Below are 26929 nucleotides of genomic sequence, written 5' to 3' on the forward strand. Positions count from 1 at the left end.
AGAAAACATAGACCGTTTTTTAAAGATTCAGTGAATGTTATGGAATTATATCATTACCAAAAAAATGTTTGGGTTAGTATATTCTAAAATTTGTTGAAGGAAATAGTTCACAAATTAAACCAGAATTTGTTAATAATTAGTCTTTCAAAGTTTCATTGCAGGAAGAGTGTTTTTAGAAAATATTGATTGCTTGGCCTTTGATTTTGTTTACTGAAATGGTTGTAGGAATTATTCCAGAAATGCACATCGGAGCATGAGAGATTCTTTTGTCCCTCTCATTTGTCATCCTAAATTTTCTTTCACCTTTCATAATCCAGTGTTATGAAAAAGGTTCTTATTCATTTCTTTATTTTATTCGCTTATAGACTTGTTTGTAATATCCTTCTTGTATGCCTACAGTGAGGCAAAAACCTTAGAATATTGCTTTCTGTATTTCTCCTAAATTCCATAACCAGGTAGAAAAATCAGATTTACAGATTAATGTAGGAGAAAGAAAAACCAGAGGTGCTTTCCACGGATTCCTTGTTTTTCTTTTCTTTACTTTCTTTTTTCTTTTTTTTTTTTTTTTTGATAGGCATTGCATTAAATATTTATTTATTTTATTTATTTTTTTATAAATTTATTTTTTATTGATGTTCAATTTGCCAACATACAGAATAGCACCCAGTGCTCATCCCGTCAAGGGCCCCCCCTCAGTGTCCGCCACCCAGTCACCCCCACCCCCCGCCCACCTCCCCTTCCACCACCCCTAGTTCGTTTCCCAGAGTTAGGAGTCTCTCATGTTCTGTCTCCCTCTCTGATATTTCCACTCATTTTTTCTCCTTTCCCCTTTATTCCCTGTCACTATTGATTCCTTGTTCTCAATGCTCGAAGCGTTCATTCCATATAGGGCCACTGTCCCATGTCAGGCAGCGGGCTCAGTGCTGGGATGTGGAGGAGAGCAAGACCGTCCAGCCCTGCCCCAGCAGAATAGCGCTGCTGTACGTCCTGCTACGAGCACAATCCAGTCATGATAGCGTCACTTAATTAAGGCTGGGCAACTCTTCTTTGTGGTGAACTATCCTAGAATATATTGAATGGTAATTTTTAAACTGGATTTATTAACCTAATAAAAATGCATACATATTCTTTTTTTCTGGCAGGCATGAGTTTGCTAGGAATTCTCTAGTTGTCACTTTATCATTTGCAATATTGTTCGCTTTAAAAGTTGTCATCATATTCATATTTTTTAACCATAAGAAAATGGTCATGATAGACTTTTCCTATTGTGGAAGCAGTGATTTGTTTTGAGTCGTCAGAGATTACCAGATTTTAAGACAAGTTGGAGGAAAACGAAGGTTCTGTTGTTCATTTCTGAGTAAAACTGTGACACTTGAGTATCAATTCCATGGAATAGAAGCATAAGCATGTTTATTTTTGATCACGTCATTATGTCCAGCTAAGCTAGGTTGAATTACACTTTCCCATCAAATAATGACATCCTGGGCAGGTTCCACAATTTTCTGGTCACTTTTGGTTTTTTAAAAGTCCAGTTCTGTTTAAAAAAACAGCTTCAAACTCAATTCAAACCTCATCTTTTACCCATTCCTTAGCTCAGACCTGAGGAGTTTGAAGTATAAAGAGAGATTTAATCCACCCTTTGGCGCCTTTCCCGTCCTCCCTCTTAAATACTCCTTTAATCTGAGAATCACAGAGGAGGAAAAAGAAAGGATTATTCTAGTAATCCTCTCCTTGTTAGTAGTTGCTTATTCTCTGGCTAATGCCTCCCATGGGTGGGGCCCAAAGGCTTGACTCTCTTGTGGGGCATGTGTTGGCTGCGTTTGCTTTCTTTGCAGGAGGCTGAGTAGAGCCCGCACACATCCTCAGTATGGGAGGCCTGGTTTCAGGTTGTCCTCTTCCCCCATCTCAGTATTCACCACCCATGATCCCACTCTCTTCCTTCTGGGCGGCCTTCAACTGGCAGTCAGCCTCTTGGGTGGAATGCCTGAGGAATGGCTCACCCTCCCTTGTCTCAACAAACCCCTTTTCCCTACTCAGGGAGGAAGTGGAAGATCCACACACCCTCTTCCTAAACACATGCCCAACACATGAGAAGCATTTGGAGATCTATCAGTGAAGGCCTCGAGGTGTCCTCGCTTAACAGAATAATAGAGAAAAAGTAATTTGTAGTCAAAGGAGGTCTTTCACTTGAATTTCTATTTTTACCTTTTTCCTTCAAACTCTTAAGGGCCATACACCTACTGTTTTTTTATGACTTAAAGACTAGAACACAGTTAATATATCTCAGATTAATAACTTTCAGCAAAATCTTGAATTTATATTATTCATTTACTCATCCATTTTTTCAATTGATATTTAGAGAACAAAATATTTTTTCTGTCTTGAGTCTTAGCGAGGGAGGGGAGGGAGGTAGGGGGGGGGCTGAGGGAGGAGGGAGGCTTAGGCGGGAGGAGGAATCGGACTTCCTTACCAGTTCCTTCTTCCTTCCTTCCTTCTTCTTTTCTTTCTTTGGCTTTTCTTTTCTTTCTTTCAAGTTTTATTTGAGTAATCTCTACACCAAAGGTAAGGCTTGAACTCATGACCCCAAGATTGAAAGTCAAATGCTCTTCAGACTGAGCCAGCCAGGCACTCCTATCTATATCTTTCTTCATGTGCTGCTTTTGTGCTCTCGTGATGTTCTTAGATAACCATAAGTAATACAATAATTGTTTTAGGCTTTAACAATTTGTTTATCCATTTTAACACAATAAATAATTTTCACTCTTTGTTCCTGTGAAGCAGGAAATGTGTTTTAATTCTTTACTAATGAAATTTTAATGACATAATAATCATAAGATAGATAACTTTGTCCTGTAAGTTTGAAAGGATAGCTTTCCAGAGTTTGTAGCTTCCAGAGTCTCTAGAATTGGAAGGAATCATTTTGTAATCTCTAGAACTTATGGTTTGGTGTCTGAAGATAATGAGAACTTGACTCTGGATAGGAAACAACTTTCATGTAGCGCTGCTTTAACAAACGCAATTTTGTTCAACTACTAGAAAAATAACTACATTATAAATCTAATATTTCAATTTTTAATGTACCTAAGAACTATGGGTTGGTACTTAGCTTGACTTTGATAGATTGAAAATAATTTCATTTTTTACTACCTATTAAGTTATTCAGTCCATTTAAAGATTTTTGACGTGAACTCTATTTATATAGATTTATCTACCTTTAAAACACTTGCTCTGTTACTGGTTTGAGCCTTAGTATATACTTTTCATCCTGATTTCACCAGAGACACTATACATAATTTAATTCTGCAAGAAGATGCTGAGAAAGACATTTCCTCCTGCTGTGGAATTGCTGGTATTTTTCGTTGGGTGGAAACAAAGGTGCCTAAGTCCCACACTCTATAGAAAACCAACAGCTGGAGGCAGCCCCCACCCCCACCCTACCCCAGGGCATGCAAGGAGAACAGCTCCTACTGCAGTCAGTTATCACCCTGCATCCTTCCCATTGCTCTCTAGCCTTTGTGAGGACAGTCCTGGACGAGAGACAGGGCAATTCCTGGTACCACGCTTATTGTAAAGGATGCCTCTCCTCACTTTCCCACTTCAGGCTACAACAAAACCTTGTAAATACGGGACTAGATCACCCAGAAAGACCTGAGATTTCTGCAAGAAACTGACAATCTTAAAACTTTTATCCTACGCATTTTTTTTTCTTGGAAGCTGTTGGAGGATGTGCTTCAGCACTCCACCAAAAACAAGGGAATAAATCAATAAAGAAGATGCCTGAAATTCAGGAAACCAGGGTTATAACTAGTGAAACAGCGATCAGAAGGAAGGAAAACCTGAGGATACCAGCTAGGCAGCAGTCTGTGGTGCCACCAATTGGAACAAAAGGATTTCAAGGGAAAAATAAAAAATAAAAATACTATATTACCTACTTCATTGACCACATCAGACAATATTGAAATCTATAGATGATTTAGAGATCTGGAGAGATTTTATTTACATTGAGGGAAATTAGCATTTGGTGCTGGGAAAATGAAAAAAAGTTTTAAAGGCATTAACTAACAGCAAGGAAAAGAAACCATTGATTAGAAGGTGTAATCATACACTTAAGGATGACTCCCCTTAGTAGTCATCAGGATTTACTGTCATAATGTTGAATGTTTCTAAAAGATGATCTCCATAGTGCCAGTTTGGAGAGGAGAGAGGGGGCTATTTCAGTTGGAAGATAAACACATCATCAAAACAAAAAGGCAATATATAATATCTAAAATTCATAAGACAAGGAATCACAGTGAAACTATGACTTAAAATTATGAAGTTAAATTACAGAAGAGAGAGCTGTAAGAGTGGAGAATTGTGGCCTCAAGGAGACCGTATGAGAGAGGTGGAGTGAGGTAAGGGAGGACTGTTTCTCAGTCTTAGTACTTGAAGTTTTAAACTGCATTTATGCATTATTCTATAATATTAGATTTTTTTTAAAAGAAAGAAATTAAATAGGTAGCGGCTGGAAGTTTGTAGAGTAGGTGAGAATAGGCCATTTTTGTCTTTCCATCCTCATTTTTAAAAAGGTTTATTTGGGGATCCCTGGGTGGCTCAGCAGTTGAGCGCCTGCCTTTGGCCCAGGGCGTGATCCTGGAGTCCCGGGATCGAGTCCTGCGTCGGGCTCCCTGCATGGAGCCTGCTTCTCCCTCTGCCTGTGTCTCTGCCTCTCTCTGTGTGTCTTTCATGAATAAATAAATAAAATCTTTTAAAAAATAAAATAAAAAAAAGGTTTATTTATTTTAGAGAGCAAAGAGTGTGGGGGGGTAGAGAGAGCGAGAGAGAGAGAGAGAGAGAGAGCCTTCCAAGCCGACTCCGCACTCAGCAAGGCCCCAGAGGCAGGGCTCAGTCTCATGACCCTGGGATGGTGACATGAGCTGAAACCAAGAGCTGGACTCCTAACGGACTCTGCCCCACAGGGAGCCTCTATCCTCATTTCCGACTATTCTTCTTTGTTCTCTCTCTGCCTCAGCCTTGCTGGCCTCCTTTCTGTTCCTCAGAGCCCCCTGGCACGATCCTGTCTTAGGGGCTTTGCCCTCCCCTCAGGTGTCTACAGTCTCGCTCACTTATCTCCTTCAAGGTTTTCAACAGCATGTTCTCAGCAAGGCCGCCCTGGAGCATCCAGTATAAAACTGCATCTGAGGAGAAAAAAATGAGTGGGAAATATCGGAAAAGGGGACAGAACATGAAAGACTCCTAACTCTGGGAAAGGAACTAAGGGGGGTGAAAGGGGAGGTGGGCGGGGGTGACGGGCACTGAGATGGGCACTTGACGGGATGAGCACTGGGTGTTATTCTATATGTTGGCAAATTGAACACCAATAAAAAATTAAAATAAAATAAAAATAAAAATAAAAAAATGACATATCAATTAAAAAAAGAAACTGCATCTGCTCTGTTGTTCGCCTTATTCTACTGTAATACTTTTTTCAAGGGGACCTGCCCCCTTCTTACATACTGTACAACTGACTTCTTTGTTGTCTTCCTTGCTTACTTTCTGCCTCTCCTTACTAAAACGAGAACTCTGCAAGGACAGGTCGATTGGTTGGTTGGTTGGTTTCCCGCCAGTGTATCCCAGGTACCTAGCCTGGTGCTTGGCACCCAACAGGCAATCAGTATATGTTGGGTAAGTGAGTCAATTAACTAAATGAAGGGATTAAAGGAAAGCAGGACAAAAAGAATGGAGGGATGGGCAAACACAGGACACTACTTAGGAAGTGATTGCATTATTTCATAGGCAGTGGTGGTAGTTTGAGTCTGGGTGGAGGCAAGACAAGCGCAGAGAAGTAATTGCAGATAGCTATTGAACATGGAATTGATGAAATGGTTGGAAAATATACAGTATGTCTAAAACCAACATTTCAGCAAGTTTGTGAGCAGAAAATACCTGAAAATTAAAAATACCAGGATTCTAATATATGTTATTAGAAGTGAACAGTATTCACAGCCATGCAAAAATGGAATTTAAGAATAATTAAGTTTCACTTAAACCCATGGAAGTTCTGGATTTGGAGTGAAAAGAATGGTGTAATAATTTAGCTAACAACCACAAAAAGCTTTTGTCAAAAGTCTTCCAATAAGTTTCATCATCTATTTAGCTTGGATGCAGTTTACTAAGATAAAGCTGTTTCTGCTTTAGGATGTAACAGTTCATACCTTGGGTAAAGAAAAGGTTGGACTTATTAATAGTCTTTTGTTTAAAAGAGTCGATTGTTACTGATGACAATTTAGGAAAGCAAATCGTTATCTACAAATATCTGTAACATTTGTTTAGAAAAGAAAACCTATATACATTTCTTTATAATTACATACACAGTTATGTCCTGCAGTGATTTATTAAACTGTAAGATAATTAGAAAAAGATTCTGTTTTCATTTTGACTGTATATCTGAAAACACTGATTATGGATTAGTATGATTACATTTTAATCAGCCAGTTTAATAAACTCCTTTGTTGTTGTTGTTTTTCCCCCTAGTGATGACTAGTATATATACATTGTGGTTTTCTTTCATATTAAGAATAAATATTTCTATATTGAAAACATATATAGTTAGTGTTCGTGCCTGAATTCTCGTGCACACCCTGAGCAGATGTGTACAGCAACCCTCCCACTATCTGATTCTTCTTCCATTTCTTGCCCTTCATAGTCCCTCCCTTTTCTGAAACCTAGGTGGGCAGCACATAGGTGGTGGTAGGAAAGTGGCAAATGTTTCAAAGCCTTTTATCCTGCTAAGAAGTTTCAAGGTGAAAAGAAAAAGTTTCAGAGGAAATAACCCCATTCTCCAGTATTTTACAATATAAACACAGTTGTTTTCACAACCAGTTGTCGCTCTCCTTCATGACTGTACCTTTCAAAGTGTAAGATCTGTCATCTCATATATACCCTATAAGAAAAAACCTTTCCCTCCCTTCCTCTCTCTTTCATTTATGTGTGTATATAATACCTTTCATTTTAATGAGCTATTGAATATTTAAATAGGCTATTGAATATTTTTGGCACCTCAACAAATGGAAGGTCAATCACTGTGTTTATCTCAATGGCAAATCTACCCAGGAAGAATTTAATGGTAAAATTCATTAAAGTTCTATTAAAGACTTGGTAATTAAAAAGTAGAGCTATTTTGAAAAGCGAAATGTCATGGAGGGTATTATGCTGAGTGAAGTAAGTCAGTCGGAGAAAGACAATTATCATATGGTTTTACTGATAATGTGGAATATAAGAAACAATGAAAGGGACCACAGGGGATGAGGGGGAAACTGAGTGGGGAAAAATCAGAGAGGAAGACAAACTATGAGAGACTGCTAACTCTGGGGAAAAAAACGAAGGGCGGCAGAGGGGAGGCGGCTGGAGATTGGGTGACAGGCACTGAGGAGGGCACTTGATGGGATGAGCGCTGGGTGTTATATGTTGGCAAATTGAATATAAGTTAAAAAAGAAGAAAAGGGAAATGCTTGTTTTCATGTTATATTTGTTAATTTTATTTTTTTAATTTTATTTTTAAAGATTTATTTATTCATGTGAGACAGAGAGAGGCAGAGACACAGGTAGAGGGAGAAGTAAGCTCCATGCAGGGAGCCCGACGTGGGACTCGATCCCAGGACCCCGGCCAGGGTCACGCCCTGGGCTGAAGGTGGCGCTAAACCACTGAGCCACCTGGGGTTCCCTCCATGTTATATTCGAAATAGAAATCTATAATGAAACATTTTCCAGTAGTGTGAATACAAAGATTCTTTTACCCATAAGGGACTAGTTTATAAATAGTTCAATAATTGAACAGAAGTATTAGATAAAAGAAAAACCCCACAAAATCTTGTCAGTTTTGGTGCAAGTTTGAAGTAAATTTATAGATTTACTTTTTAAATTTTATATATTTATTATATATATTTATTATATATATTATATATAGTAAAAATATATTTATATATTTATATATTTATCTTTAATAACCATTTTATATGAAAATAATGACAGGGCAAAGTTTGCATATGCTTATCAGTATTGTATCTGCTGTTCCTTGAGAGCAGTCAAGTATGGGAAACAGAATAAGAGATATTTATAAAGTTGATATTGTGTTCAGCACTACTTTGCATCATTCTATGTACAAGGATTTTTTAAAAAAATTTTTTGCATTAAATATGTGTTGAGCACTTATCTGTGCCTGGCACCAGAGAGGATGCAAGGATTCACTGGTTTCTGCTCCTGAAGTGAACGCCAGACAGAAGGGATACAGCCAAGGACACGTTCGTTGAAGGAGGGTCACGGCTGCCATTACGCAAATACATGGGAGAACAGATGCTTAGTACATTTGGGAAAGAGGAGCCCAAGGAAAGAGGGAGAATTGAAGCTCAAGAAATAGCTTATAGGAGGTAGAAGGAAGGGAAAGTGTGGGGACACCTTCCTCTATGGGAAAGAGGCCTAGGAGTGAAGATGGACAGAAGGGAACTTGCAAAAAGTCCTGTGCAATGGCCTCCACGTTCTTGGTGCTGACAGAATGCTGAGTCCGCACCAAAGAGTAAAGGGAGGGACTTAGCACAGTACCTGGTCTGAAAATATTGATGGTCGTAGAGGGGTAAATGATTATGGATGGCAGGGGGTACTCCTCTGAGATTATAAATCTTAAATTCGTAGTGTACTCACGCAGTGGGTATTCGTTGAACAACACTGTGTGCCTAAGCGGGTGCTGAGCTCACAACCGACCAAGGGAGACACATTGGAAATTCTCGGGGAGTTCACAGCCTCGCACGGTAAACAAATACCTAAGTGATTATCACACAAATTATTCAGTGATGATTGTAAGAAAGACTGTAGGATTCGCAGAAGAACTTCTTCGAAGAAGAGGTGTTAAGATGGCCCTGAAGGGCGGGGAGGATTGGGCGTGGGAAAGGAGAGAAGGGGGAGGGTCGGGTATGCGGGGAGAGAACCGGCTGAGCAAAGGCCCTGAGGTGAGTCGCGTGCGGGCCCCAGGGTGGTGCTTCCTGCCGCGCTGCCCTGGGCCTGCAGCAGGTGACGGTGCCGCGTCCTCCGCCCAGTGCTGGCGCTGCAGGGTCACCGTTCGCTGCCTGGGCGGGAGGCACAGGGGAGCTGTGCGTGCAGGGAGCTGAGCCTGAGGACCTCTCACCTGGATCACGGGCAAGGCGCCCGGAGCAAATGAGGTCTCTGGTACTTAGGTTGACACTTTTCATGTTTACAATCGCGTAATTCATTTGATTGGCGGATACGTATTTGAGAAAATGATGCTGTGTTTACCCCGTCTATGCCCAGATGGCATGTAAAATGGAAGTTTATTTGGGGAATTACTTACCAAGAGAGTAAGAATTCTCCTACCTTGGACATACTGGGTCTGGGGAAAATCTTTCTCTCATTCCTTTTTTATTGAGTGGTCTGTACAATAGAATCAGATTGAGTGGAGTTTCAAATTATTAATATTTAACCAAAAGAATTCTCCACTATTGACACAGACTAAGTACACGCAGGGGATTATTTCTTTTCTTTCTTTCTTTTTTATTATTATTTCTAACGTTCAGGCAAAAATAATCCAGCTTCATTGCTTGGAAAAACTAGAACTTTTGCCTGAATTACCCAGCCGCACAGACTGTTTATTTTTGATATTGTGTATTTTTCTTCTTTACCTCTCGATTCGGTGCCTGTTTTTTAAAAACTAAAATCCTGGCATGGCTTTTCTTCTCTGTGGGATGTTCAACCTCTGGGAAAACATTCGTGTTCACCTGTCTTAAGTCTTTGGTTTGCGGTGGGCTGATATTATCTGAATTTTTAGAGCATTACTCTTTTTTTATTTGTGTAGAAAAAAATTTTAGCATACCCTAGATTTCTGGTAGGGATTTGTATGGTCACTTACAGAGGTGCCTGTTTAGGGTTTTAAGTGAGTAAGCTTCGTGCGTAGAAGACATGCACTGCTCTTTCTTCTTTTACCCAAATGTAAACTCGTGGAGACCCGGAGTGTGAAAAGCGTGGGAGTGTGTGTCCATGGCAATTTGCTGGCTGGGGGCAGGAAGTTTCGGGGCAGTAAGCCAGGATAGGATCAATTGTCTTTGTGAAACATCCTCAAGACATGCCTTGAATTCAAAGAATCAAGTTCATTAAAATCATAAATTATCTATTAATTTTTTTCTTTTTGCCCAAATGTCCCTGTGGTCAGTGGGGTTGTACAGACCCAGGTAAACAATAATGATTAAAGTCAGGCGCCGCAGGATTGTTGAGGCCCATGGGCTGGGGTCTTCAGCGCCCCCCTTCCCGGAGGGTGTGGCAGGGTGCTGGCTGTCGGGCCACCCCAGGGCTGACCCCGCAGAGCTTTAGGACTGCGATGCCGTGTGCCCTGTGTGCCCGGCTCCCCGGGTGACAGACCAGGTTTCCTCGTCGGCCTCAGAGCGGGGCTGGCCCTAAATGACCTGGCGGAGGGCGGGAAAGTGGGGCCCACGGGGCCCTGGGGTCGGAGCGCCGCGGCGGTGATACCCGGACCCTCAGCGCTCCTGGGGGCCCCTTGGGACCTCCCGACCCCGCGGGGACAGCCGTGCCCTGCACCTTCACTGCCCGGGGTAGGGGACAGCAGGTGTGGCCGGGATGCCCTGGGAGGTCCCTGACCCCGCGGGGACGGCTGTGCCCTGCACCTTCCCTGCCCGGGGTCAGGGACGGCAGGTGTGGCCGGGATGCCAGGAAGGCCCAGCATCTGACACCACAGAGGCCTCTGGGAATTGCATCTGCGGGAGAAATATTCGTGTCATCTCAATGTTATAGGAAGCAGACGTTTCAGTCACTGGAGGTGCATAAATACTACTTAAAATTGAAGGAGTTGACTGTTCTGTAAACTGGTTGTTTTTTTTTTTCTTTGAGGTTTTAAAAAACACAGCGTAAGTAGCTGCTATTTCGGGGTGGCCGGGCCTCGGTGGGCGGGGGGCAGGCACCTCGGGGCTCGGGCTCGGCTGCGATCCCAGGGGGGCCTGCTCCTCCTCCCTCTGCTAGTGCGTGGCTCGCTCTCGCTCTCGCTCAAGTAAACAAAACCTTTAAAAAAAACAAAATAATTATTTCAATAAGTACATTTTCTTGTCTATGAACTTGAACGACGTGGTAAGGTACTCTAGGCAATAGCTGCTGGTCGGGGGCCTCCTCGAAGATGCCCTGCTTATTTGAGCTGTGCATCTCTGGTGGGTGACATCTAATAGAAAGCCACCAGCTGTGAACTGTGCATGACGTTCCACTTAGCATCATGCTGATGGAATGGGGCATTCTACAGAATTGAATTTTTGGAGTAACTGATATAAATCCTTTAAAGCACAAATTATTTGTTTTAAAAATCTCCCCGGTGTATGATAAAAGTCTTTCTAAAATAGAAACAGGTTTTTCCATTTTGTTAAAAAATATCTTTAATAATAGGGGACCTTGGGACGCCCGGGTGGCCCAGCGGTAGAGCATGTGCCTTTGGCTCAGGGCGTGACCCCGGGGTCCTGGGACCGAGTCCCACATCGGGCTCCCTGCTCGGCGGGGACCCTGTGTCTCCGTCTCCCTCTGCTGCTCCCGCTTGTGCCCTGTCTCCAGCTCTATGTCAAATAAATGAAATATTTTAAAGAATATCTTTAGTGTGGGATGGCTCAGCAGTTTAGAGCCTGCTTTCGGCCCAGGGTATGATCCTGGAGTCCCGGGATCTAGTCCCACGTCGGGCTCCCTGCAAGGAGCCTGCTTCTCCCTCTGCCTGTGTCTCTGCCCCTCTCTCTCTCTCTGTGTGTGTCTCTCATGAATAAATAAATAAAATCTTTAAAAAAAAAAAAGAATATCTTTAGTGTAATGTAACTTTTTAGATGACATCTCTGTTGGCGTTCTCAGTTGTTACAGTTCCTTAAGACACTGTTGGAGAATGAATGTCATTTTCCGTGTCATGAAAGAGCCCATTACTATTTTTTAAGTTGTCTTTTTGATTTTTAATGGTTGTCTGGTGACCTTCTTCAACTCTCTGCTGTCACCTTTTGATGCTGCTTGAATTTCTTGCCTCAGATTTTCTCCTTCACATTAGACAGTTTCCTACACTAGATCTATTACTGTGAGATTCTCTTTGTGACTCTTACTTTCTCCTGGATTCATGATACTTGTATATATACTGAGAATGTCAGAACCCAAACTCTCTTGCCAATGTGATGTAAGAACAACTCTGTGCATCCCTTTGCTCCAGAGCTCTCTCTATAAATATTCATCTTTTGAAGTGAATTTATTTCAGTTTAATTAAATTAAAATTGTATATTATTGATTGTTTCTCCTTTGGATCTTTTTAGCCAGATTGAGTGTGTTATTGAGTAGAACTGACTCTATTCACATAGGGGGGAAATGTGTACTCTTGCTTGTACTGAAATTCAGTGAACAATTTTCCTCAAGGTGTGTTTGTGTAAAATGACTCGCCACTCCGTATTTGTTGGCAAATGAAGCTTGTTGTTTTGCACAGAAAATAATGAATCCGTGAAATTGCTGAAATTGGGGGAAAAAAGCAATAGTAGAATGAACTCTAAGTGAAATACAAATATGAATAAATATATAATAACAGGGATCCCTGGGTGGCGCAGCGGTTTAGCGCCTGCCTTTGGCCCAGGGCGTGATCCTGGAGACCCGGGATCGAATCCCACGTCGGGCTCCCGGTGCATGGAGCCTGCTTCTCCCTCTGCCTGTGTCTCTGCCTCTCTCTCTCTCTCTGTGTGTGTGTGACTATCATAAATAAATAAAAATTTAAAAAAACTATTAAATATGTAATAACATAGAATTACATAGCTAACGTATATTAATGAATTATAAATTACTATGATATACATTAACATAATATATATGGACTAATGGCTATATGTGCTTTATCCTAAGCTTATGTTGATATCATTATTATGCCTGTTATGTGGCTATAGGAATCGAGACGGAAACATCGGCTTGCCCACAGAGATGATAAGCAATATAAGAGCTATTTTATTTTATTTTATTTTATTTTATTTTTTAAATATTTATTTATTTATTTATTCATGATAGACATAGAGAGAGAGAGGCAGACACACAGGAGGAGGGAGAAGCAGGCTCCATGCCAGGAGCCCGACGCGGGACTCAATCCCAGGTCTCCAGGATCGCGCGCCCCGGGCCAAAGGCAGGCACTAAACTGCTGAGCCACCCAGGGATCCCCCCATAAGAGCCATTTTAAATGATGTCATTGGGTACTATCTCACATGGGACGTAAAAGAAAAAATAGAACACGCTAGCCTTAAATAACCTTTAAATAGCCTTTAGTCATCTGAGAAAATAATTTGTAATGAGTTCAGCTTACTTCCCGACGAAAGCATTATTACTTATGTCAATATACTGTCTTATCCCTTATAAACACATTCAAATGAATTAATCGATATGATTCTAAACTCCTCACCAGCAGAGGAGGACCTGATTTTTCAGACAGAAGAACCGCGAGGGCAAATGACTCTTCCGAAGGTCCGCAGCTGGGCAGTTTCAAAGCCAGGGCTTATATTCCGAGTTCTTCTGGCCCCGTCTCTCATCCCGATCTCTTTTCGCGTTGATGCACAGCCTTTGAGAGTGTCACACATGAAAACAAGCTCTTTGTTTTGGGAGAGGCACCCTTGACTGGAGAAGTTGAGATGCGACGGGAGGAAAGTAGCTATAAAGTAGATAACGTGAATATAAAACCTTGAACGAAATGTTAGGACTCCATGTCAAAGGTACACGGTCACTGCACATTCAGCTCTTGCCTTTTCTTTCTGTAATCTGTACTAGGTCTGTATGACCATTTAAAGAATAAATGTGGGAGAAGAGTAAAGTATTGTTCTTAAGTGAAAGTTTACCGTGTTTCTACTTCATCTTTTTGAGGAGCAAGGGGCAGAGGGAGAGAGAGAGTCTCAAGCAGACTCCACACCCAGCATGGAGGCCAACGCAGGACTTGATCTCATGACCCTGAGATCATGACCTGAGTCGCAACCCAGAGTTGGACACTTAGCCGACTGCACCACCCAGGCACCGCACACCCCCGTGTTTATACTTTGACCTTGGAGTGCCACGCACAGCATTTCTTTATACTCACAGGTCTGTTTAGTCACAGATTGTTTATTTTTTATTGCAAAAATCAAGACATCGATAAAATAGCATTCCTTTGAACACAAAATGGGTTTTAGATTTTATTTCCAAGATTAAATCAAGATGTCTTTGGCTAAATAAATGAAAGATGACCAGTTAAACATTTTCCACCAAAAGATACTTGTTGTTAGTGAAATTAAATTTTTTTTTTTATGATAGTCACACAGAGAGAGGGAGAGGCAGAGACACAGGCAGAGGGAGAAGCAGGCTCCGTGCACCGGGAGCCCGACGTGGGACTCAATCCCGGGTCCCCAGGATCGCGCCCTGGGCCAAAGGCAGGCGCCAAACCACTGCGCCACCCAGGGATCCCATTGTTAGTGAAATTAATGGGAAACATCATAAATTTCATAAAGGTGTGAAGTCACTTAGATGCTTGAATGTCCTTTAAGAAAATGTAAGTCTTATGTCAATATCTTAAGCCTTCGTGATATATCATGAAGTCTAAGGCATAAATTTCATCTCTAAAAAACACTTTTTCTTTTCCCTTGAGATGCAAAGGTGCTGCTACCCTTGGTCTGTTGTAGGATGTTCTTTTTCGTTTAACCACTATGATGATCACGTTAGACACTGCAGGAGTATGTTAATTATCTTGAGGTGTCCCAGTGGCCCAGTAACTTCAGGGCAAGATGCCAGCGGAAGCCTGGTTGCAGTCCAGGTTGGAAACGTTGCATTAACTTGTTCAGTTTCTTGACATCCTCGCCAACAGAAAGGTAAATGTAGAGAGAAAACATATTTGTTCCAAGTGAGTTAACTGTTCCAAAATAAATAATATCCAGTCTCTGGCTGGCCATTTGTGATTGTGTATAAAAGTAGCTCATGAGATGCATTCTCCGAGGATATTAATTATGTCCTAACAGGAACAGGGCAATGAACCTGGGTCATCTAGGCAACCTAATGAACATCTCTGAGCATCTGCCACTGCAGAGAACTTCCAAATTTCAGGCAAGAGTTGGGAAAAGCTTTAACAACAGTGGCCCACTAAGTCCCAGTACTGCCTTTGGTCAGGAGAGGTCACCAATGCAAGACTTGAAGATAGGTGTGTTGTGATTGATGGTTGAACAGACACCTCTTTTCTTAGACTTTGGTGGGTCACAGAGTGAGCATCGTGGAGACACCAGTTTCCAAGGAAGATTCACATATCTGCTTGAGAAAGATAATACCCAGGGGATGCTTCACAAGGAGTAGAGGCATGAGGTGGGGGGGGGGGGGAAGGTGACGGGGATAAAAATATCAAGCAGAAGAAAGTGAAGCAAAAATAATGATTCTGCAGCCAGATAGAACATCCCTATGCTGTGCCCGTCCATTCAGCCAAGAGGATTTTAGCAGTTTCCATTCACTTCAAATAAATCTTATAACAGAGCAAATAAGAAGATACGTAACAATTATCACTTGGTAGTCTAGTACGATGAAACGTCTATACCAGAAAAGCAACAGATAGAATCATTTTTAAATAGTTACGAACAAAATCAGTGACTAATATAGGTAAGTGCTTGATAACGAAAAGTCAGCAAATTAAGAATGTCATCAAAGCGTGTAATTCCTTAAGGTTGCTAGTGGGGAAAGTGGTTCTAAAATGAAGAACTTTAAAACGTGAACAATATGAACTTCTAAATAATGGTCTTAAGCTGCCCCAAGTCTTCTGAAACAAGGAAAATACAAATATTGTGAAGTTTTGCTTTTAGAAATGTATTCATTTTGGAATGTAGCTACAAAAGTAGATAATGGTAGTCTCTTTGATTAAAATTAAATATTATATGTTCTCATCATTCACGTTCTTGTAGGACTCAGTTCAACACTTGAATATAGGGAGTTGTATTTTCCATCTACGCTGAGGATCCACATTTATCTTTAAGACTAAAGAATATGTTAGCCTGAGAGCTGGATAATGTCAGTAAACAAGTGAATATTTTTTGTAACTGGTCAGGTGTATGCATATGACACAAGCATCACATTGCTTTTTTTGGACTTTGCTTCACTATTGAAAGTAAAAATGAAATCCTTGAAAAATAAATTCAGGAAATGATATAAGGTGGTATAAGCATATATTTCACAAAGAGTCAGATGGTTTAACATATGCCCCAGCTTTCGTGACCGTATCGTCATTAGCAAGTGGAGGACACCTATTTCCATTTTATAATTGTAGATACACAATTGTATATCCAAGGTCTCGACTCAAAGGGAGGGTCTAGATTTCTGACCCTAAGGATTAATAAAAAGAGGCACCAAACACTGATAGTTGTTTATAGTTAAATTAGATGGACCTACCATGGTCATCCTGATTTCTTTTCGAAAGCCTAAGTAGGCTGAATAAGCAATAGTATGTGGTTTAGTAAGCTTGTAAAACATGTTGGCAAATTGAAAATATTTTAAATCATGAAAAATCCATTAAAAAACATCAGTCTGTGTATTCAAATGAGTATGTTTCTTACGAATAAAAATTTTATTTTTCTAGAACAGTAAAAGAAAGCCTAAAAAAAAATGACAAAAATGAATTTTCAGTCAATTCCATGGAAAGAAGTCAAGAAAACTTTCACCCTTGCTGGGACAGGGTGAAAAGTCAAACCCTAAAGTCGGCAGATTTTCCTGCTTAGTGGATTTATACTTAGGTTTAGGCTTCATTTTACCTAAGCAAAAAAGTAGTGTTTTAGAAGTAAGGCGCAAATGAAAATAAGGCCGTATTGATGATGAATAGACGATCCAGTCAGTCTGCTGGTCATCAGGGCCCAGAGGATGATCTGTGAGTTCGCCGCGTGCTCTGCTTCGCTCTGGCTCTTCTGTTTAAGGTCTTGGGAGCTGAAGTACAGCCGTACGTAGACGTGGCTGTGATGTCTTAAACTGAAGTTAAAAATGCTGTTAACAGGGATGCCTGGGTGGCTCAGGGGTTGAGCATCTACCTTTGGATCGTGAGGTCGTGACCCCAGGTCCTGGGATCGAGTCCCGCATCAGGCTCCCCGCAGGGAGCCTGCTTCTCACTCTGCCTGTGTCTCTGCCTCTCCCTCTATCTCTCATGAATAAATAAATCAAATCTTTAAAAAAAAAAAAAAGGATAGGAGTGAGTCCCTTTATTCACCTTTTTTTGCATATTAATAGTAGTTCATAGTTTTGTTTATGCACTTTTTTGGCCTTTTATGCTTTTCATAGTAAATGTTCGTGGAATCCCATTATATCTTCTAATTGGTTATCTTAGTGTGCCAGTTGTCCAAAACCTGCCAAGCGATCCTAATCATAGAGCTACAGAACAGACACCATTGTCGTGCTCCTGACCTCAGGGAAAGCGCAAGGACGTAAGACTTTACAAGAGGAGCATCAGTTAGATTGGTAAATAATAGCACACTACTATTGTCTGGATAGTAACATAATAGTGTAATAATATGATAATACGTAGCAGGGAGAATGGCACATTATTTTTGGGATCTGATGAACTCCATGTTTTCTACCCACTTTCATCTGCTTTCTCCTATACAGGTTTGGTTCTCTCCCTGCTCTTAATCTTGTCTTTAACTCTTCTCCTAATAGTTGTTCTTACACATTGTTATTTCCATCTCTGTGGCCATTATCACTATTTCGTCAACAATTGGATCTTCTCTTATGGTGGAGTATATTCACTATCATGTTATAGTGATGAGTTCATGTAATTTAGTGTTTTTGGGGGGTTTTAGAAAAAGATTGACGGGAAACATGTGGTATTTAATGTCCTACAAACTTTATTTTATACATAAAGCTCACACTAGCTTAATGGGAACTTCTTTCATTCCTCGTATCATTTAAGCCTAAAGAATAAATGTTCTAAAGTTAAATCAACTTTTTATCTTAATATCCAAAAGCAGAGACTTCTTTAAATGAACTGTTATGATGCTGCGAAGCCATATTTGTTAACTTGAGCGATAGCAGTTTATTATTGCGTAGAAAATGTGGGTCAGCAAGTAATGAGGTAATGTAATTCAATTTATGTAAAGTGTAACTTTTCTATGTATGCACAGTAGAACATCTAGGAAAACATACACACGTAAAAAATGGTAAAGAATGGTTATCTTTAGGAGACGGGATTACAGATGAGTTTTAAAATTATTTTGCTTATCTTTGTTCTTCTAATTTATCTGAAACAGACATGTATTATTGCTCATGTGATAAAGATAAAATTATTAAATGTTTTTAACAGAAAATACCTCAATCTAGGAATATAGACAAATCACGTTAGGTTAAACACTTGTGTCTAAAGTACGAGGACAAACACTGGGTGCTTTTCCGGGACCATACACGTCCCCCCTGTGAAAGCAAACACTGTCCTCAGTGTTAAGGGACAGTAAAGACCTAATTGCTCACCTCCAGGCTCGCCCTTTGTCCTGTGAGAACTATGTATTTAATCGGATGTCTGGCTATTAAAACAAACCTAGGGAAGAAATGGCTCCTTTTGTTTCCTTTCATTATCCATATGCCCAGTATCTCCATCTGCTTTGATAATATACCATTTGACCTTTTTTTTTGCATATAGTGCCTCAAATATCTACCTTTTTTCATCTTTCTAACCTTATCCCTCAACTGAGGTCGCTTGGACTCTAGAAACTCACCTCTCCCCAGAGTTCCCTGTCGTTAGCAGTAGGATGTCATGTGCTCTCCGATTTGGCAATAAGTCACAGTTTGAGTTTAGAGACTCTAAAAAGTACTTTAATTTGTAATCCTTTGGGGAGGGGAGAAAACCAAGAAGACTCTTCTTGTAACCCTAGAAAGCAGCAGAAATTAGAAAGCAAACTTAGGAGAAAATGATACGTATCTGTTGTTTTTTTTTAAAAGCAGTTTGTTTTTAAGGCATTTAGTTGTATCTGAAGTGATGAGTGCAAATGTGCTTGAACTGTAGCCGTATCCTGCGCGTGTCTGGATATCACAAGCAGCCGAATTATGCCTCACAAGTGCTTTTGTGTACGTGCCGGATAAAAGTCTACACTCCAGGTAGGTAGACACAGGCCTCGTGATGGCACAGGTAGGCAGCAGGCTAATTCTTAATGTTCAGTGACAGGAAAGTCCACCGAGGAACAATCTGCCGTGTGTAATGGTGTAGACTGGATCCCACGCACGTGGGCGGATGTCATTTCACTTGGAAGGTTGGCCCCGGTTTGCTACCAAGGCTTTGGGCGAGGTCACTTGGCCATAGACCCGGCCTCCACCCACCGAAGGGACCTGTCGCAGCGAGTGTGACAGGGAGAGGGCCTCCGGGGCCGGGTCACGGTCACGGTCGCGGGCGTCCCTCAGTCGCAGGCGGTTGTCCTCCCAGGGGAGCTCCTGGTGCGGCCTGGGCCTCGGCGCTCCATCGGCCCCCACGGCCAGAGGCTGTACCCCGGGCGTCGCCAGCCCCTTACCTTTCACTTCAATTACATACGCTGATTCTTTTGTTTGTTTGTTTAATACCCTTCTTAACATTTTGAAAATATATTTAAAAAGGAAATACATGCAAGGCTTTGTGATAGTTCAGCAGACGATCTCTTTTTCTTCTTCAGAAGAAATCTAGGTCAGAGGCGACCGTAGCAGGAGGACAAAAACTGAAAATTGACGTCACCCTTATATCTTGGTGAGCTGTCGCCAAGCACAAGTCCCTGGTGACCTGCCTGCAAAGCCTACGCCAGAGCCCAACTGGCCTCTCCCACCGCGGGTTCCACCATTTGCCACCTCTTAGTGCACAGGCCTCTCCTCTACCTGCAGGGTTTCTCTTCTTTTCCCCAAGTCTTTCTTTGCCAAAGTGTTGTTCAGGGGCTTTAAAAATTTGTCCCTAATTCTCATCCTTCTCCTTTGCCTTTCCAGGTTTTGATCATCATCTAACATCCTTTTCTCCTCCTCTGTAGTTGTTTTTTTTTTTTTTTTAAGATGTTATTTATTTATTCCTGAGACACCCAGAGAGAGAGGCAGAGACACAAGCAGAGGGAGAAGCAGGCTCCATGCAGGGAGCCCAATGTGGGACTCGATCCTGGGACTCCGGGGTCACGGCCTGAGCCCCCCAGGGGCCCCTCTGCCTCTATGGTTCTTTAGTGAAATATGCAAGGATCATTTACCCCGGAAAGTCCACCTTGACTAATCTAGTTTTAAATCCTCATCTTCAAGTGTTATCTGTCATTATTTCCTACCTGAAGTTTCTTTTTCAGAGGACCAGTCTATTTCCTCTCCTTGTCATGTTTGCCCACTTGATAGCATCAAATACGTGTGTGAGCGTGTTGTCAGAGGACTGCTGCTAGATTACATAGTAGGATACAGATGAAATTACTAGTTAACATGAAGCAGTGACTTTCTTCAGGCCAATATCAGAGGCATTTTTATCATTTATTTGTTTGTGTTAAATTTTTGACAGGCTCCGGGACTCACAAGGGGCTCGAACTCACAACCCCGAGAGTCGCATGCTCCACGGCCTATCCAGCCAGCCACCCCAATAATTCAAAATAGTTAATGATATTTTTAGTAGGAAATAAGCATCCAGATTTTTTGTTACTGTTTTTTTAAAAAGAACTTGAACAAAAAAAGAAAATGTAAAAAGAAAAAGCTAGATTAATCTACATCTTCTGTGTGATAGACTTTGATTTCCATTATCTGAATTTAAGAATAAAACACACACACACACACATATTTGCACGTCTGTAGGTGCTCAAGGTAGGTCAAGATGGAATATGTTGAAACAGGAACATTTAAGAGTGCCTGAGGTTTCTCCTAATTTTGGTAGCAGGTCAAAAGGCCACTTCATGAAGAATATTTTTTCAGGACAAACTTTAGGGTAGCCTTAACAAAATTTAGTCATGTGTATTTGCTTGTACATCGCATGTACAATTCATTTCTGAAATTTCTCTTCGTTTTTCCACTATAAAACACTCACACCGAAACAGACCGGGCAAATACTTTTAAATTGAAAGAAACAAAATATTAAAAGTGAAAGAAACTAAAATTCACAGAAGCCGGAAAAAAACATTCTATATTTCATTATTTTAATTGATTTAAAAACATGTAAGCACTTTGATAGATTCATTTTATATAGGATTTACTGGTTTTCAAAGTATATAATACAACAACAAAAAAGTGAACCTCGCTTCTTTTTTCTTGTTCATTGAAGCTATCACATCTCATCTATCAGACCTCTAAGTAGAATTTTAAAAGTGGGGTACTCTCTCACGCCCAAGGACTGTGTAATTAGCATATGAATGTGTAACGGATTGTTTGAAGTAACAATTAAGGGAACAATACATAAAGGAATTGAAGAGAGCTACCAACACCTGGGAATCCTGTATTGAATAAAGCTTTCTTAATGTGAGTAATTAAAAACCAAGGACAAATGCTCATTGTGTAGTGATAAAGCCCTGCAAGGAAAGCTAAAATCTGCTGATATTTTGCTGTCATCTTTTAGACCGAATCATTAAAACAAGAGCCTACTGTTTTATTTATTTCAATGGGTTATTTGTTAAGCGTAGGTTTTGATCTTCTGAAATCTTCCAAATCCATTTATATGACAAAAATGCCTTACCTTTAAAAAATATTTCTATGTAAGACATGTAATAAATGACAATACATCTTTTCCTTCCGGCCAGTGCAAAATTTCAGAGGAAAATTTCAAGTGACAGCCAGGTCAAAACAGGTATAATCAATTCTCTTTAATCTACTTGTCCAAATAATTTCTCCGGGTTAAATTCTAGGCCACTTGAATTTTTATTTTTGTGTTTCATTTTGTTTCTCTTGAAAGCATACATGCTATAGAGGTTCCTCCTTGGGCAAAGCACCTTAAGAGAGTAACCAAGAGGTCAAGGTCGTTAGGGATCCTTGATATTGGAGAAGGCTCCCTGGAGTAGAAGGCAGGAGCCATGCCTTGTTGCTTCCATTTTGCCACTTTCTTCTTCTAGAAACCATTTACATTTTGGCTGAGTAAATTACCTGATCTCTAGGAATCATTTTTTTGTAGACTGTTAAAGTCTCAGTCAAATGACCTTTGGAGCCCTTTCTAACATCTAGTTGTATATACTTCTTGATCATGAAGAAACACTTGCTCCCAGAATTTAACCTTAAATAACTACCATTTTATGTTGACAACTGTATTTGAAAAATAAATTAGGAACCTAATATTCCTTTTTAAGTAAAAAAAAAAAAAAACATAGGCATGAATATTAATAGTATTGTTCATGATGGCCAAAAGGAAGAAACAACCCAAGTATCCATCAGTTGAAGAATGGATAAGGAGGGCACTTGACAGGATGAGCACTGGGTGTTATTCTGTATGTTGGCAAATTGAACACCAATAAAAAATAAATTTATTATTAAAAAAAAAAGAATGGATAAATAAAATGTGGCATATCTGTTGTCAAAACAAAACAAAATTTCACTGGATAAAGTTAAACAAGCAAGGGAGACTTTATTCAGGGTTGTTGCAACGAGGAGAGAAGTCAGAACCAAGTCCGAACTCAACTTGGATGAAGTAGAGGGGTACATTGTTTTGAGGGTGATGTTGAGCCCCAGTGGAACAGTAATGCATGATATTCGCAGGAGTCATAAGCCATTTGTTTGCTAATTGGTTTTGTCCAAAGGAAAAATAAACTGGGATCTTCCTGACAGGAACTGGTTTTTGCAACTTGGAGCAAGGCACCCCGCCAAAATTAAGCTTTTACCCTTTCACAGAAACTGGGAGATAAGGGTCCTGTTTCCTTTCAAAGAGATGGCTCCCGTGTCTTTGAGTGGTATATTCCTGGTTGTAAAACTGGCATGTGGCTTTCAAAAAAAAAAAAAAAGGATTTACATCTCAAAGGGCCAGAGAAGGAATTTACAATGACAGGTTTTCTAAACTAAGTACTCAGAAAAGGGGGACCAGGGACATAGAGTCTGGAAGAAGCCTGTCCAAACTTTAACGGAGCTGAAGGAAACTTCAAGACTATCTTGGTTACCGTACGGTAAGGTCCCATTAGGCGACCAGAAAGAAGGAAGGAAATGCTGATGTAGGCTACAACATGGACGGACCTTGAAAACAGTAGTTGTGCTGAACTTAAGAGGCCAGTCACAAAAGCCTATATTGCGTGATCCTGATGTATGAAATGTCTATAATGTCCAAATGTATAGAAACCAAGTAGATAGTGGTTGCCTAGACCAATGGGATTGGGGGTGGCTTGGGGCTGCCAAAGATTGGAGTTTCTTATGGGAGTGATGGAGATGTTCTAAAATTGTGGAAATGATTGCGGAAGTCTGTGAATATACTGAAAAGGATTAAATTGTATACTCTAATGGGTGCATTGTATGATGTATATATTTTGTTTCAGTAAAGCTGTTATAAAAATAGATATGTGCTGTAATGTGCTATATGGACAATAGAATAGTTACCTATATTTCTGACCAAAGTTGTACAACGAAAAGAAAATCTTTGTTTCTTAAAAGTAAGTTTTGGTTTTGAATAATCTATAGATTCAGAATATGTATTTCTGACAGCAGATCTGCTTTCTGGCTTTTATGAAACAGTTTAGCAGTTATTTATTACCATGCTGTACTAACCAGGGAATATATGACACAGACGAGAGGAAAATAATTTCCACAGTGTCCTTAGATATTTACATTCCTGAAATTGAGAATTGTCAATAAAGAGAAAACAACTGTGTAGCAAGAATAAGAATAGAATTTTTTTCCCAAATGATGAAACATCATACCATACCATATTTAAATATATTTAATATATTATGTATTGTATTTAATATAATATATTAAATTATAGTATATTTAATATAATATATTAAATATATTATAATATATAATATATTTTTAATATATAAAATGTATTTAACATATTTAATGTTTAATATATGTTTAAATACAGGTATGGTATGATCTAGTATAAAATCCTTGTATTCAAATGAAAGCCATATTGATAGAAACTCCATTTATGAATAAGTAATGTCCTGTGCGTTTATTTGTAAATTAGCTATTCTGCAGAATGCTTTGTCAAGAGTGACCAGGTTTTAAAGCTAGCTCACAAAGATTTATTTTGCCTACCATGTAGCTGAAATCGAATGTTAGTAACAGACAGTGGCACAGAAAGGAGGTTGCATCATCACATCCCAGTTTCTTTTGAGTGCAGGGGTGGCTCCTGGCAACATTTTGAATTATGCAGAGCGAGATTTTGGCTTCCATCCATTTTCCTTTCTATCTCACTTGCCCTGTGTTCTTGATCTAGAACCACTCTCTTGGGGTCATGAGGCATCTTCTTTTATGAGGCCTAAATCTCCCACTGTATTACCTCTCTCGGGGATCTAGGTTCTTCTAAGAGACAAAGTCACCTACACTGTCTAACATAGCTTTCCTCCCGGCCAACATATACACATTTGAATTCTCATTTCCTCAAGGTGACTAATTTCATTTTTGGCAAAAAGGAAACAAATTTTGAAAACATGATAATCTCTGGGTATCCTAGGGTGCATTGATAGATCAAACTTGTTTTGTAAACCTAAAAGTATCTCTAATCAACAGGATCTTAGATGTTTGACTTGAGGAATATTAAAAATTTGGAGATGGGACAAATTATTCTTTCTGACCCATCTTTTGGGGGGATGTATCCCTCTAGGTTCCTCCTGCTTTACCCCGAGTATTTGCTTTATCCCTACCAGAACTTCAATTTTTTTTAATGTGCCCCCTAAACTTTAAAACATCAACTACTAGAACAGGAAAAACAGAGACTATATGATGGTGGCTGGCATTCAGGGGATCTTGGGGAAGGTGACATGGGAAGGAGTATCTGAGGACCATCTGGGGTATGAATGATTTGGGCATCCGATTTATATTTAATTTGGTCACATATATTTTTCTACACATTGACCAATTGATTTTTCTTGGTTGTAGATTGGACTTATGGATACTACAGACAACAAAGAAAACTTGTTGAAGAGATTGGCTGGTCCTATACAGGTAAACATTTCATTATGTAATGAGATTCAACAGAAAATTTTTATTGCTTTTGTATCTATTTTTATATGGAAAGAAAACTTTGTAATTCAACGCATCATTTTTACTTAGCTTCATGGATATTCAGCTAGATTAATTAATAAAAATATATCATAGGCAGAACGATTTCCATTAGCGAATTTGGTAGTGTAAGAGCATACTGGTATCAGACACCGCGGGATTTGAATCCCAAGTCAACACTGGCTGTACCTCCTTGGAAAATATACAGAACCTACCTGAGGCTCTGTTTTTTCACCCGTGAAATGGAGGATTGTTCAAAGTATTAAATGAGATCAATGAAGTTGGCACAGTGCATTCTTATAAATACAAAGCTTTCAATAAATGTTACTTGCCGTTACTATTATGACCACAGTAGTGATTGTTCATTCATTTAACAAATATTGATGGGATTCTTGTTCTCAGCAGGGCTTCCTTCTAAATTATTTTTGCTGAATCAATTGGAATGAGGGTCCAAAAAGACTTTTGTAGGATTGTCAGAAGAGCACAAGTCAAATCTAGATGGCCCATGACAGGCCTGGTGACCGACCATCAAAGACAGAGTTGGGTATTCCTTAGAAATAACATTGGGCTGATAAGACATGATTGGATTACAAGGGCTTTAACATGAGCCTAGCCAACTTGAACTTTATGTTACAGATGAAGGGCAGCAGCACAATGAATTTAGTAGATAGCCATGCATTTCTTTTCTTTCTTTTTTTATTCTTGTTTTAAAAGTAGTAAATATTGGGGTGCCTGGGTGGCTTAGTAGGTTCGATGTCCAGCTCTTGATTTCTGCTCAGGTCTTGACCTCAAGGTTATGAGTTCAAGCTCTACACTGGGCACGGAGTCTACTTAAAAAAAAAAAAAAAAAAGGTAGTAAATGTTTACTTTGGAAAATTTAGAAAGTACATATCACTATTCACTCCAGGGATATTCACTTTAAAAAAAAGTTATATTCCTTTGAGGCCAATTTTTATTATTTTATATTTGTATATTTTACATAGAATTATGCATCCAATTTACTCTAGGAGTTATTTTGAACATTTCCTCATTTCAGTGATGATTCCTAATGATCATGGTACTTAAACGGTATGCCTAATATTCCATTGAATAAATGTTTTATTTTTGACTCTCTATATTCTCTCTATATATATTTTGATTATATATCTAAGCTACTATAAACAATGACAAATGGATGAATAGATATGATATGAACAGATATGTATCATTCATATTTTTCATACATATTATTTTTATTTTTATCATTTCTTTATTAGAGAATCCTTGACAGGCAGTTACTAAGCATAAAAAAAGTAAATGCTTCCACAATTCTTAATACTATGGTTTAATTGCATTCCAGAGAGATTACCCTATTTATAGTATAAGTCAGTGACTACCCCACTGGATAGTAGACAAGATAATATGATAATAATATATATTATATATAAAAATTATATATGCTTTGTAACTTTATATCTGACAACTATAATCCATGTTGTATTTCTCTTTCTCCAAAATAGAAATTCTAGTATTTGATAAAAGTTACAGCTAATTTTTGCCCCCCCTAGTAATTATAAGAATCATATTAGTGAAGGCTATGAATGCTTGGAGTTCTTCCTTAGCCATGGAAGATGCTATCACAATGCTTAGCACCCTGGTTCTCCTGGAAATTATTTGCTGTTGTCATCATCTGGGCATTATTTATGCATCTTCCATTCTCCCCAAACCGAGACTTAGAAAATGGAGGACCTGTAGCCTGGAAAGAGAGGGTAGCAGTTCTTACCACCCCAAGCAAGGACCTATGCTTTTCAGCAGCTCTGGCTCCTTGCGCAGCTGGATT

At 39.7% G+C, this 26929-nt stretch overlaps 1 protein-coding gene across 1 annotated transcript in view; it reads left to right on the plus strand.

Annotated features, from left to right (window-relative positions):
* Positions 1-26929, plus strand: part of PTPRZ1 (protein tyrosine phosphatase receptor type Z1) — a 156057-nt gene that overhangs the window by 14032 nt on the left and 115096 nt on the right. Inside the window, exon 2 of the mRNA XM_038556356.1 lies at positions 24988-25053. Within this exon, the coding sequence (XP_038412284.1) occupies positions 24988-25053 (66 nt within the window). The remainder of the gene's footprint in view (positions 1-24987; positions 25054-26929) is intronic.

This window comes from Canis lupus, chromosome 14 (genome assembly GCF_011100685.1).
Source record: "Canis lupus familiaris isolate Mischka breed German Shepherd chromosome 14, alternate assembly UU_Cfam_GSD_1.0, whole genome shotgun sequence".
NCBI lineage: Eukaryota > Metazoa > Chordata > Mammalia > Carnivora > Canidae > Canis > Canis lupus.